Genomic DNA, 15251 nt, shown 5'->3' on the forward strand with positions numbered 1-15251 from the left:
CCAAGTACACAAACCAAAATAAATGGAGATATAATCTAACAACTGGATTTGTAAAAAAAATAAATAAACAACCACAGGGGTGTTTGAGCACACCATTTACAGTAGGCAAAATATACCCAAACTCTCAGATGTTTATTATTATATATGCTGTTGCTGTTGAAATTTGACTATTTTAGTAGTAGTTTTACTGAGATGATTCAACAAGTGGATGTTAAAATCGTGCATTAACACAGGACATTATGTTTTGCATGTTAAATTGTGTATATTTTTTGTGTTCATGCTGAGGTTATTCCGATAAATTATGTATTTGGTTGTCTGGCATGCCCTGTGCATTTTGACTTTTCCCTCAATGGCTGTGGCTCATTGGCGTTGACAATCAGTTTTGCAATTCAGAGCAATCAAGAAACTTGTATACAACTATCCCAAAACAATACAAACAGTCATCAGTGTTCAAGGAGCAAACAGACGATGTTGCAGACCATACCTCTAAGCCCAGAAACCCTAAATTGTGTTAACTGACATTTTTAAATGCTGAGCATCTTAAAGTTTTGCAACAGGTTTGTGATGAAGTCAACTGCATTCTATATAGATTCATGTCATAGAGATAGCCAGTGAGGTAGTATAACAGGATTTTCCTCAATTTAATTGATTCTTCACATATTGTCAGATAAAACTGAGAAAACGTCTTGAGATTCTATATACATATTTAATAGACCCCCCCCCCCACCACTCCAACCCCACAGACACAAAAAAAACAAATTCACTTATTACATACTGCATTTACAACTGTATTTACAATCGCATATTTAACTATCACAATGAATATAGCATGGGATATAACAACTTACTGAAAATGTGTTGAGGCTTAGTTCTTACCATTTGTTCGATTCCAAATGCCTTTTCAACAACACCTTATTCCCAAACAATCATTTACAGAATAGTTCTGCACAATGCTTTCTTTTGTACCACAACTCTTTGCCAAATGCATTAGATGATTCACTTTGATGAAATCTATTGGTCTCATTGGCCAGCAAAACCCATTCCATTTCTTTGGACACTGTAAAGGAACGTTCTTTTGGCTAAAGATTATATACGTGACAGGACTTTACTTGTTCTCAAAAGCAATGACTGTGACTGACAATATTCTCAGTTTTCTCAATTAATTTTATATATTTAATCATATATATATATATATATATATATATATATATATATATATATATATATGATTAATATAATTGATGTCAAAAAGGGTTGAATAGAAAAGAAGAAAAACCACTTAGAGATCATGTCCTCGTTTTGCTTGGCTAAGTATTCCAAGAGATATGTTTGCAAAATGAAGGGAACCTGGTTTGAAGTTCTGCAGCACCATGCAGTTAAATTCTTACATTCGTAAATAGTCCTTCAGTAGCTCAGTCTTTCGACCAAAACTGATGTCCTTAAAAAAGAAACAAGTAAAAATAAATAAATAAATACATAAATAAAAACTAATAAATATTAGTTATATTAATAAATAAATAAATACAAACTAATAAATATTAGTTATATTAGTACAAATTATTATTAATAATAATAATAATAATAATAATAAATCTTTCTTATCCGAGGCTCTCTGCATTTGGAAAAGAAGAATAAAGAAAAGAAGAAGAAGAAGAGGAAACAATAAACCCTCCTCTCACAGTCTCAAAGTCAGTTAGATTTAGAAAAAGAACAACCATAAATAGAGAAGTTTGAGTCCAAACATCTCTGGTCTCATCGTAATTTTGACTTTCCATATATGTTGCGTTGCACTGTTACGACTTTCTCCAGGCAGGCTAGCCGGGTTTCATGAAGTGAACTGTGCCATAATGTGCCACCTGGTCTCGTGTCATCACTACGACACAGCATGTACGGCACGCTCTCTGTTCGGCTTTGGATGAAGCCACTGCGGAGCAGTGAGCGGCAGAACAGACTGATCCGATCCATTCGTCTCAGGATCAGATGGGCCTTCCTGTGGTGACCAGAAAGAGAGCTGTTAGTGTTAGACTTAATCACTGTGGTGAGTTTGTGTAGAAACCAAAAAAAAAAACTTTTCAAATGAAAGTCGGAATGGTACCTAACATGCAAAAAAAAAAAAAAAAAAAAACCAATTGTTGCAGATGAGGTCATTATAGCTACTTAATTTTAGCTAGATTAACCTTTTTTTTTTATAAATTTACAAAGTTCAATATAATAAAATGCCACAAATAAACAAAACATCACAAATGCAAAGAAATTCAAATTTAAAAGAAATGAATATGCATCTAGCTTAAACTTATTTTGAATATTTTTTGTTTGTGTTTTTATAGACTTGAACATCCTTATTTTTATTTTAATAAATTATATATATAATATAAAAGCATTATATATATATATATATATATATATACAATGAAAACAATGGTTCTATTAAATAAATAAATAAGTAAATAAATAAATAAAAAAGACATTGAGTTTAGTGTAAAAAAAATGGTAAGAAGTGGAAAACTTGACAGTGCACACATCCAATCCAAATTTCTTGCTCAACAACTATATTTTTTTTTTTTCTCCAAAGACACAATATGACCCAAAGTTGTTTTAAAAGAATTTTCATGAAACATATGCCATTTTATTAGGACAAACATTATTTACTGCTCCAAAATTACAATATTTAAACCGATTGCAAAGTCTGTGTTGATATTCATAAAGATTATTGGTTCCTTCCAAAAAGGGAAAATGAACTGTAATTGGTGGTCTCTGTTTCATTCCCCTGCTGGTTCTGCCAGAGAACAGATTACACAAACATTCACAGAGAGTTTAGGATGGCAAGCCAAGAACAGAGCTGAACCAGGGGCCGGTGGAAGGGACAGTGACACTTCCTCTTTGTGTTTTGCATAAAAATAAAAATAAAAAAATACTCTAAAGTTTAGTGTAAACTCAAATTACAATACTTGTTATACTATAATTAACATTGAAATTAACTGAATTCAGTTTGTTAGTAAGTATATTATTTTAAGTTAAATGATCCATATTAAGGACTGTTTTAAAAGTATACTAAAATGTACAGTATATATATATATATATATATATATATATATATATATATATATATATATATATATATATATATATATAGATAAGACAACTAGAAACTCTATGAATAATCTTTCATTGCGCAAAAGTATTATAACATGAAAAGCTCCTATAACCGAGTGGCACAAAGCACTTATGTGCATCCCGTGCGCAGAATGATGTGCTTGAAGCAACACAGTCACAGAATATTTTAATGCATGGTGTATTATATCTGTGGGATAATTTATTGAGCCTTTTCTTTCAACAGTTTTAAATAGGGGTGTGCCGATCCGATATTCAGTATCGGTATGTGCCTTTCGTCTGGCTTAACAATAACACCGTATAGTATACGCAGAACATCAGATTTGGATCTGTATCGTCAGACCGATACCCGATCCAGCAGAAAATGGCAGTATCGGAGCCGATATTGAAACTGAATATCGGATCAGCACACCCCTACTTTGTACGATCATTGTCTTCCTCACCTGGGGCCAAGCTCATCCTCACTTCTCCAAACAAAGTCTCCAAACTTCTCATAGTGAGAATTATAGTGATGCTGTACACGATACAGCAGCGGTGGGGAGACCTCCATCAGGGTGTTGTAGGCAGTTTGTTGCTCCTTTCCACTGGTGTAGCCATTATAGAGGTTGTAAACTTTGTCGGCGATCTCTGTTTGAAGGGAGAACATATCTGACATTTTCAAATCTGAACAGTAAGTTTTCAAAGAACAAGCTTTCTAAGAAAATCTGATCTTTTCAGATGTTTTCGCTCATTTTAAATGACTGACAAATGATTCTGGTCTTTTTTGTGTTTGTGAAACCTTGTGAAAAAGAAGTGCACTTTAGCATACTTTTAAAAAGAGTAGTTATAGATAATTATATACTTTAAAAGTAAAAAGCTTAAGTGTGAACTAAATGTAATGTTTTCAGACAATTTAAATTGCATTAAAGTTTATATTTATATTATTCCCACTTAAGCTGGACTTAAGTGCATTTCTTTATATTTAATGTGAAAATGACTTCCATTGTATTTGAAATATGATTAAAGTGTACTGCTGAATGTACTGACGAGCATTTATTTTAAACTAAAATATACTTTAATGTAATTTCTACTTAAACCTGTGTGTCATGAATTTTAATATATTTGTAATTATACATTTGTAATGTTGAAGTACTTTAAATATATAATTTTATGATTTAAAGTTCACAACAAGTGCATATCCAAAATAATTAAGCACACTTATCGGATTCATAACATGCTTTAATTCTTTCTTAACACATTATCATATTCTGACTCGCATGGTAAGCTCTTTATTTCCTTTCCTTTGAGTGAACTTTCTGAAATCTTACTTCTAAATTGACATGGATTTTGAGTGCTGTACTTCCTTGTAATTCATACTGCTGCCAGACCTGTGAATTCTGTTCAAGTTAAATGGTCTAGCAACTATGGATGATGTCATCATAAACAGGCAAGACATGAAGATCTGCCACCTCAGATGGGTGTGAAGATGACATTTCACTGGCGCGCTTGGCTCACTCTGTTCATTCACACGTGTGAATGGAGTGAAGGAGAATGATAATGTACCTTCTGCTTTGCTGTCATCCACCATCGGACATGACGTGCGGACGGACACAAAAGTCGCATCTGACCGACTACCACGGCTGTCCACGGCATACAGAGTGAACCTAGAAGAGAGGATGGGGTGGACGTGAGAAAGGTTCTGCCTTAGTGTGTTCCCTAATCTCTAAGTTCCATGTAACTGAAACACAAACAGACTTTTGCACAAACAGAGCTGAAAAACACAAAATAACTTTGGGTTTAGCCAACATAAACATGACATCATGCGACAAAATCATTAAAACCGAAAAGGTGTCCCTGCAAGAGTGTTTCTGGAGTTCTTGTTTATGAGCCCCAGACCACTACAAACACACAGACAGGAGTGCAGGGATTCCAGTGGATTCTGTTACATTAGGAAATTGCGTGCCCGACAAGCACACACACACACACAAACCTGGCCATTACAGCTAATAGCAGCTTAAATGGGACTCCCACTTCTTCTAATGACGGAGTTCCGTTTGGCAAATACAAAACACATTAAAACTGCTGCTCAGCATTTTTCTCAGACCACCCAGCACCATGTGCACTAAACAACCCTGGCTCCACTGCTAATCACAGGGAGAAACCGCCCACCGTCAGCTGGCATGAACACTCGGGTCATTGAGGTGACTGATCCTTACTAGTTAACTATGTTTGACTGGCCATTGTGTAGTATAACTGACTATGCCTAGTTATTGTTATTAGGCAGAGGATATTTGTGTAGAAAAAAAAGTGTGTGTAGAAACTTATATATTTTCTTTGCATAAACTTTAAATAGTAGTTAAATGCTATTAGGCATGTTCTGCTTTCAGACAATGCATTTTGTAAAAAGTACAATACAAGTAAATCTGACTTGACTTTGACTATTTTTACTTAGAGTAAATACTGGCAGATACTATTTGCACGTCAGTGTATTGTACTACAGAACACAACACACAAACACTATGCAATATTATACAATAATAATAACAACATATTCAGTGTATATTTATTAAAATCATAAATTACATGCACGCTTATGTGGACCTTACGTGTTTTTTTTTAAAGCACAGCCCTACACATTTCCTTAACCATATTTAAGCTGCCAGCCTGCCCCATGAACACGAGGAAACCAAACAAAATATAGATATATATAGAATATCTATCTATCTATCTATCTATCTATCTATCTATCTATCTATCTATCTATCTATCTATCTATCTATCTATCTATCTATCTATCTATCTATCTATCTATCCAGATACACACACACTTTATTAGGTACACCTGTTCAATTGCCTGGTAACACAAATTGCTAATAAGCCAATCACATGGCAGTAAGTCAATGCATTTAGGCATCTAGATGTGGTCAGGATGACTTGTTGAAGTGGAATGGTTGTTGGTTACAGGTGGGCTGCTGATCTACTTGGATTTATATGCACAACCATCTCTAGGGTTAACAGAGAATGGTCCAAAAGAGAGAAAATATTCAGTGAGCGGAAGTTGCGTGCGTAATATCCAAATCCGTTAAAGGATTTTTAGGCTGCATTAATTAGGTAAACCGGAACCGTAAACACTTCCCATAACACCCTATGTACTTGCTACATCATTAGAAGAATGGCATCTACGCTAATATTTGTCTGTTTCTCTCTTGTTCCGAGGTCACCGTGGCCACCAGATCCAGTCTGTGTCCAGATCAGAGGGTCACTGCAGTCACCCGGATCCAGTACGTATCCAGACCAGATGGTGGATCAGCACCTAGAAAGGACCTCTACATCCCTGAAAGACAGCGGAGATCAGGACAACTAGAGCCCCAGATACAGATCCCCTGTAAAGACCTTGTCTCAGAGGACCACCAGGACAGGACCACAGGAAACAGATGATTCTTCTGCACAATCTGACTTTGCTGCAGCCTGGAATTGAACTACTGGTTTCGTCTGGTCAGAGGAGAACTGGCCCCCCAACTGAGCCTGGTTTCTCCCAAGGTTTTTTTCTCCATTCTGTCACCGATGGAGTTTCGGTTCCTTGCCGCTGTCGCCTCTGGCTTGCTTAGTTGGGGACACTTCATCTACAGCGATATCATTGACTTGATTGCAAATAAATGCACTTTAACAATCATTTTTGCATTATTGACACTGTTTTCCTAATGAATGTTGTTCAGTTGCTTTGACGCAATGTATTTTGTTTAAAGCGCTATATAAATAAAGGTGACTTTGACTTTGCGTGGACGAAAATGCCTTATTGAATACCATCTCTCAACGCATAAAATGTCGAAACCTGAAGATGGGCTACAGCAGCAGAAGACCACACTGGGTGCTGCTCCTGTCAGCTGAGAACAGGAAACAGAGGCTACAATTCACACAGGCTCACCAAAACTGGACAACAGAAGGTTGGAAAAATGTTGCCTGGTCTGATGTCTCTCAATTTCTACTGCAGCATTCAGATGGTAGGGTCAGAATTTGGCATAAAGAACATGAAACCATGGATCCATCCTGCCTTGTCTCAAGGGTTCAGGCTGGTGGTGGTGGTGTAATGGTGTGGGGGATATTTTTCTTGGCACACTTTGGGCCCCTTAGTACCAACTGAGCATTGTTTAAACGACACAGCCTACCTGAGTATTGTTGCTGACCATGTCCATCCCTTTATGACTACAGTGTACCATCTTCTGATGGCTACTTCCAGCAGGATAATGCACAATGTCACAAATCTCAAATCATCTCAGACTGGTTTCTTGAACATGACAAGTTCACTTTACTCAAATGGCCTGCACAGTCACCAGATCTCAATCCAATAGAGCAGCTTTGGGATGTGCTGGAACGGGAGAGTCGCATCATGGATGTGCAGCCGACAAATCTGCAGCAACTGCGTGATGCTATCATGTCAATATGGACCAAAATCTCTGAAGAAAAATTGAAACTGCATCATATGACCCCTTTAAGGCAGTTTTGAAGGCCAAAGGGGGTCCAACCCGGTACTAGCAAGGTGTACCTAATAAAGTGGCCAGAGAGTGTATGTGTGTGTGTATATATATATATATATATATATATATATATATATATATATATATATATAGATAGATAGATAGATAGATAGATAGATAGATAGATAGATAGATAGATAGATATATATAGATAGATAGATATAAACATCTAATCTTAAATGTCTCTCTCTGCTAATACATGATAGGAGAAGGGAGAAGAATGGGATCAGAAAAAGATATCAGATAAAAATAGGTAAGGATAATAATTTTAATTGCATACACTTTCATTAAAATTACATTTTATTGCACTTGCACTATTGTTTTACTGAATATATACTGTATGTATGGCAAGTAAACTAAGAGAAATATATGGCCTCCATGGATGCTGTGCAGGGATAAACACGTAACCATATATGGGTTTAAATAAGGTCTAACTATTATAGAGCTTGTAGACCTCTCCACTTCAGGCACCATTTCACTCTTTCCACTTGTGAGAGGTGAAAGGAAGAAGAAGAAAAAAGCCTATAATACTTGCAAATATGTTCCCAACTCAAAAAGTACTTTATAAAATATTATCTTACTCCAGTGCAACCGTCATGTCATGTTTGTTAGTTTGTTCTTAATGGCTCTTGAAAGACTAGTTATTGACGACAACCACCCTACCAGATTCACAGTCAGATCTTTAACATTCAGTCAGTCAGATCTTTTAACATTAACCACAGCAAATTTGATTTGGGGTCTCTAACTCAATCCCTCTAGTGCCATCAGCTGTCTAAAGTTGCAATCACATTATGCTCAAAACTGAATAATTTGAAATTATTAGTCTATGAAATTATTTTCGGTCATTAATAATTTTCCAACATTTTTAATTATGTCCCTCCCCCCTCCCCCAAAAAACAACAACAACAACAACTTCTAGACCGTTGCTCCATTTTTCATGCAATTGAACCATAACATCTTTAGACCATGGAGACAAAAAGATGTGGAATTCAAGTTGATTAGTGAAACCGTTGTGGAATAACGCATGAACAAATTTGACAAAGAGCACATCAAATCGGATGAGAGAATATTACTCCCCAACGCTTTAGTGTATTCAAACCAAACTTGGTGTGTGTCACGACAACTATGATCTAATGGTACATGCACACTTTCTACACAATGCCCCCTAGTGGTAAGGAGACATGAAAATGGCAAAAACTGTCAAGTTATAAATATATATTTTTTTCTGAACCCAAAACTGGCCTCTTTAGAATCGGTGCTAATTATTGAGTTGAACAACACCTAATTTCTCCATTTTGGCAATTTGGTGCATCAAACATTTAGAGTCATGACACAAAATACTGTATTTTATGAACACATTGGCGAATCATTGCGAAACTCAAAATGTGTCATTGGCACCATGCACTGAAGATACTCAAAAAGTTTTTGAACAGTGTCACCTGTCTTAAATTTTAATAAATGTTAAATAATTTTGATTAATTTTAACTATTGTCATGAGAGTGGTATTTATCTAGATTATTTTGGTCATACTGAGAACATAGATACCAATTATGCCATAGTCCCCTCTGCCATTTTGATTTTACTTAAAAATGCTACTTTTTTAAAACCCCAACTAGACAATGTGTGCGATTATCACCAAATTTGATGATGCTGGCAGACTGTTATGGATTTCGCTTTAACTAATTTCCAAATGCCTTTGTTTAGTACTTTTTGAAGTTGGTCTCATGCTCAATGCTTGCTTGGTTATCATGTTGCCCCTGTGCTTGGCCCCTTTTTTTAATTACTATTCCCAAGCTGTTGCAACGAAGCTGAAAGCACACATTTTTGTAGAATGCCACTGCATGTCATTACTGGAAGTTACTGGATTACCCAAACCCATTAATTAGAAGGGTGTCCACATTGTTTTGATCAGCTATGGCATAAAAAATGTGTTGCTATACAAAAACTGTGTGTAATACATGGTTGTATTACAATGTTACAATTTTGGTAGATCTTGAGTACTCAAGACAATGCTGTATTGTGAATATAGTCCAAGATGAAGGTGCAACAAAAAAATGATAGCCATTTGCAATGACTATATTCACAATAGCCTCTCATATTTTATGGCTTAAATAATAAATGCTCTTAAATGTGGCTCATAACCTCAAAATAGCTCCAAATATTGGTACAGTTGTCTACTGTAACCATGAATTAAGTAGATTTACATAAAAGATTGTCCAAGTTAACATGCGATGTGCCAGCATCAGATTGAGTCGAAAAGCAAATTCTGATTATTTATTTCAGTTCCTTAATTTTGAGAAATGTCGTTGTGCGGTCATACCGTAGACCTACATTGCATGCACCCAACTCGAAGTTCATTCCAGCTTTGTTTTATAACAAGGACTGCTGCCATCAGATGAATCCGATGAAATGGATATGCTCTCTGACTATGCATAAGACAATGGAAGAATGCCAGAAATGTCTTTTTCCCGCTTCCAAAAAGAAGTTTTTTTTACACTGCACGCTTTCGACACTTTGACTCTTACTTTGCTTGGAAATCCATATTTCAATAACCACCGGCTGATTGTTTTGATTGTAATACGGTCTGTTTATACATGGCTCGCATAGTTTGTCTGATCTTGTTATTCATTGAAGGAGTGTAGCATTCCTTTGCTAAACCTCACAAAAAGACATCACTCCAAATGCAGGCCAGCCACAATCCACTGCCAATCTCATCAGAACAACACTGGCTTGAACAATCACATTGTTTGAATTATGTGGTTGCATGGTCGCCCAGTAGTTTTTTTTTTTAATCAGACAATTTGTAGTTTGGTTTGGTTAAGGACTTCAGACAGGGAACTCTAGAATATTTGCTGTTTTGGGCTTGTTTAAGGTGTTGCAAAGATGCCAAAGGTACTTTGTTTTTTGTTGTTGCATGCTGCAAATTAGCTCTCAATCTACCTTACACTCTTAAAATAAAGGTTCCACATGAAGGTTTTCACAGTGATACCATAAAAACAGCATTTTTGGTTCCCCAAAGAACCTTTCAGTGAACAGTTCTAAAAACAAAACTTTGATGTCACAAAAATGACTGACATTTTATGCATTATACTGAATTAGCTCTCACTCTACCTTATGCTCATGAAAATTAGGGTTCCAAAAGGAGGTTTTGATCGTGATGCCATAAAATTACAATTTTTTAGTTCATTTAGTAAACATTTTTTCTTAATGTGAAGAATATTTTAACAGTCTAAAGAACCTTTTTCCACTTTAAGGAACTTATGTGCAATGGAAAAAAAAAATTGCATGGATGTTAAAAGTTAATTTTATTTATTTATTTATTTTAGTCTTAGTTTTCTTCAAATTACTTCATGTTAGTTATCTTTGCTTCTCTGTGTATATCTCATGCCATTTAAGTCCAATTCCAAGTTTAAGGAACTCTGTGAACAATTGGCAGTGATAAAGATCACCCAGGAGAACAAAGGCAAAGTGGTCTGGCTCATCGCTGGGAATGTCAAAACATGCCGGCAAAACACACATTCCCCTTCACCCCCCCAGGAACGACCCCCCCTCCATTTCTCTTCCCCTGGCTGGCTGACACGTACAGCATCTCTCTTTTTTCTCGCATCAGCTTCATTCCCTGGTTACTCCTGTATATTTGGCTTTTCTCAGATCATGGCTGTTTTTATTTCTAGAACCTTCAGCTGTTAAATGAGTTGTTTTTGGCAAATCAGAGCACTGATTGAGACACTGTTGAGATCTTCAACAAACAGTCATATAGCTATTTTCCGTAGAGTTCAGCAAAAATCATCATTTGCTCACAATTTTATCTCATATTTCTAGAACAAACTGAGAACAAGATCAAGAAAGGAAAATCTGAGTGATACTTGCACTATACAGTGACTGCTGTTAGTGGTGGTGGTTAAGGCAAACGGAATTATAGAGGCATTCTAATAGACTTCATGCAGTGAATGCTTTTGGATTTGTTTTTTATTTTTATTTTATTTTTTATCAAAAGTGAGTACTATACTCGATAAAGTCAGCTCACACATCATTAAACAACAATTACGATATCGTCGTAGATGATAAATATCACACACCCCTAATCAGGAGCTTTAAGTTAGAGGAATTTAGTTATAGTGATGTTTGACTTAGTAACCTCTATCATTTGATAATGCAGGATGATAATGGAAATTAAGAAAGACAGAGGATGGTTGCATTTGTTTGATGGGGAGAGGAACAGATGCTGACATGTCAGGTCACATTGATTTATACAGCACTTAATTTAAAACAGATTGTCTCAAATCAGCTTTACATTAATAAACAGAAAAATAACAGATAGTTAAGATAAAAAACTAAATTATGGTACGTTTAATTTCAGAAGTAAAGCAGCTCTTCAAAAGGCAATAGTGTCAATATTCAGTGTCAATAAATTTAGTTTAAACATGATTCAATTCAATATCAGGTTTGATGTTGCAAAGTTAGTGTCATTATTCAGCTCAATTCAGTTCAAATTTTTTTTCTCATCTGACCAATAGTGTCAATGCAGTTAAACTGATAATATTACTGAATTTTATTGTGTCAGACAGGGATTCTGTGGAAGCTTTTCAGTCAGTCCATAAAGTTTTCTTATATGTTTTGCACCAAAAATAATTAACTCTGAAATTATACTTTCAGAGTGAAGCTCTGCTAAATCGCTGCTAAAAGGCATATGGCTTTAAGGAGCTTGACAATATGCACCTGGGCTGTTTGATAGTCTAGATCTTGTTGTTTTTTTTATTCAGAGACCAAACATGTGGCTTTTCTGAAGCACAAACACATAAAGAAAAATAATTTTGGAAGTAAAATGTTTATAGTGTTCCTAAACGGTATGATAATCTTAATATCAGCCATTTAGAAAACAGAAATTAGAAAGCATTTAAAGATCTTGTCATAGTCTCAAAATAGGCTGCCTTCCAGAGCGTTATAGCTAAAATAACACATATTTCACTCTGCTTGAAGGGTTTGTTTTTCATTGTTCCCTCAAACTGTGAAATCTACCAGAACAGCAATCAAACGTGTCTAAGGAGACAGATGTACCTAAGATAGTTTATGGATTGTTTTGGCCTTACCACTAGCAAATCTACAGCTAAACAGAGATTTGGACCCTAAACTTCAGAGAGTATATGCATAATTCAGGCATCTCATAATTCAAGCCACAGTATGGGTCATACCAGGTTTATCATGCATCGCTGTGTCAGTGGCCATGATTTATACTGCCCTCATAGGATCGTTCTTTTATGGTCTGTTCTCAAAGTTCAGCACTTTCTCTCGTGACTCAACTATGCTATGCTGTTCATTTAGGTTGATTGTTAAGTAATTGTTGGAATATAACCATGATTTTGAAAATAAGTCCTGTTTGTTAGGCTGATTTACAGATGACTAAATACCAAAATTCTCCTCACTAACAAGCAGAAATTGCACGCACATTGCAAAAAATGAGCAATTAAGCAATAGCTCAATAAACCACACACACACACACATATCATGTGTTGAGTTATGACTCTGAATACTACACATACTGTTTGAAAAGCCAGAGAAATGCAGCACAGAATCATGAGCACTGTTATCATCTTCTGATGAAATGAACTACAGATGACCCTTTTTGGTGTCAGTTGTGAACTAAACATTTTGTGTAAACTGAGGTCTTATCGAAGGACAGAGGTTTGGTGGAGGTGTTAAGGCTTGAAACCAAAAGGAGAGGATCTTTCCAGAAACAAAGATGATAATATCAAAAGTAGCTTGCTTTTTCATATTTACTAGTCTTACAAGGCTGCTTTGGTTGCATGCAAATAAAAAGTGGCACCATTGCAGCGTCAGACAATGTCACTATCAAGACAGGTTTTCTGCAGTTCTTAAAAAGTCTTAATTCACCCTTCCACAAATGAAGGCCTTAAAAGGTCATGGCATTAAATGCTGCACACACACAAAAAAAAACCCGATTATTTCCTCAGTATATTTGTCGTTTTCCAACAAAAAATATCTAAACAACATTTAAAATAAAAATACTTTTACTTGATACTAAATTCATATTATGTAGTATCATTTGAATTTTTTAGTATCAACTAAACGAGCCAATGCACTCTGGCATGTAATTATTGCATCCAGCTGCCGCTGATCACAACGTGAGTATAAAAAGACAGCAGGTTCAACGCTTTTTGCTTCAGAGCCGAGTGATCACATTTTTCTGCTCCTGACTACTCTATTGAGAGAAGAAGACTGAACAAGTTCAGTGCACTATTTAAGAGACCTTTGTGTTGGCGGTATGGCGCTTCAGCGGTGGTGGTTTTCCCATGTCATGTGGGTTGCACACATCAGAATGCACTACCCCCCTGTTTGTGTTGCAGGCGGCCATCTCCCGTGTGCTTCAGCACGCTAAAACAGCTTTTTCCCAAAAAGAGCATTCACAGGTGCATCTTTTATAGACGATGTTGCGTGGCAAACTCAACATTATGTCTTTGTAAAGACGATGTGGGTCTAGCTATAGACAACGTATCACCCAGGCATTTTTGCATGCAGGTGTTACCTGGCGCTGGGTGATGGTCACGATGGTCTGTGGAGATGCTGCCTATGCCTTGCACGTTACTGCAGGTTCTTCAGGCTAAGGCACTGAGGGAACTGCACGAGGGTGGTCACGATGCAGAAGTTCTCAAAGAACTCTGTACCACTACTGACCTCATGCTATTAGCGAAGAAGGTCACTGCACGTTATCTGGGCTGTGCGTTATACAGCCCAGTGGTCCAGGATTGCCAAAACTGGTTGTGTCTGGTCGATATGAGGGACTCTGACAAAGGTCGTTTGCTTAATGCCCTTGTGTCCCAGACCGGCCTCTTCAGTGATGCAGTCGAAAGCCTGGCCCAGCAGCTCTCAGATGCACAGAAGCAGACTGAGGCGCACACCCTGCCCTAGTGGGCAGCTGCTGACTTCACCCGTCTGCCGGCCGCAGTGCCCCAGCCTGCTCGTTACTGAGGGCACCCCCCTGCATCTGCCCCTGCTCCCATGCTGCATCCGCAGTAGCCCCAAGCAAGCGGTGCTGAGGAGCTGGGCGTTAGCAGGCCCCCTTCCCGTCTAAGGTCAACCCTGGCGGTGGGTAGAAGAGCAAGAGAAGGAGGAAGCTGTTCTTGGGGGACGGTGAAGGCACCTTCTGAGCTGGGTTGGAGAATCTGGAAAATCTTGACGAGAGAGCAGTTTTCTCTGTCCCTGGGTCCTGGGAGGGTATGGAGAGCTGTGGATGGACCAACACTGGACCACACTCATCCTCCTCCATTGCCAGCAGGCAGCAGTGGGCTGTTCGATAGCGTCAACGAAGGCCTTACTCACCCACCCTCTGCCAACCTGTGGAACCAGGTGGTCTGTGCTCCTGTTGCATGTTGGTTTTACAGCCCCTACTTCACTGTACCCAAGAAAGGCGGTGGGTTATGACCAATCTTGGATCTGTGTGTCTTGACCTTCACCGGTTACTGTTCTAGATGTTGATGCAAAAAATGCATCTTCAGTTGCATCCTTCCCCGAGATTGGTTTGCACTTATCGACCTGAAGGATGCATACTTTGTATGTTGATCCTTCCACACCACAGATCATTCTTGTTTACTCTTGTTTACTGCGATT

At 37.2% G+C, this 15251-nt stretch overlaps 1 protein-coding gene across 3 annotated transcripts in view; it reads right to left on the reverse strand.

Moving 5' to 3' along the window:
• Positions 1-1558: 1558 nt before the first annotated feature.
• The window catches only part of LOC132132764 (astrotactin-2-like), a 498987-nt gene continuing 485294 nt past the window's right edge, over positions 1559-15251 (reverse strand). For 2 of the 3 annotated variants that reach the window (XM_059545288.1, XM_059545303.1), the window contains 3 exons: positions 4654-4754; positions 3555-3738; positions 1568-1990 (listed from right to left, as the gene is read on the reverse strand). In XM_059545288.1, coding sequence (XP_059401271.1) covers positions 1753-1990; positions 3555-3738; positions 4654-4754 — 523 coding nt within the window. In that variant the 3' untranslated portion in view covers positions 1568-1752. Of the gene's footprint in view, positions 1991-3554; positions 3739-4653; positions 4755-15251 lie in introns of all 3 variants that reach the window. The other variant, XM_059545295.1, reaches the window with a different exon arrangement.

This window comes from Carassius carassius, chromosome 4, assembly GCF_963082965.1.
Source record: "Carassius carassius chromosome 4, fCarCar2.1, whole genome shotgun sequence".
NCBI classification, from domain to species: Eukaryota; Metazoa; Chordata; class Actinopteri; order Cypriniformes; family Cyprinidae; genus Carassius; species Carassius carassius.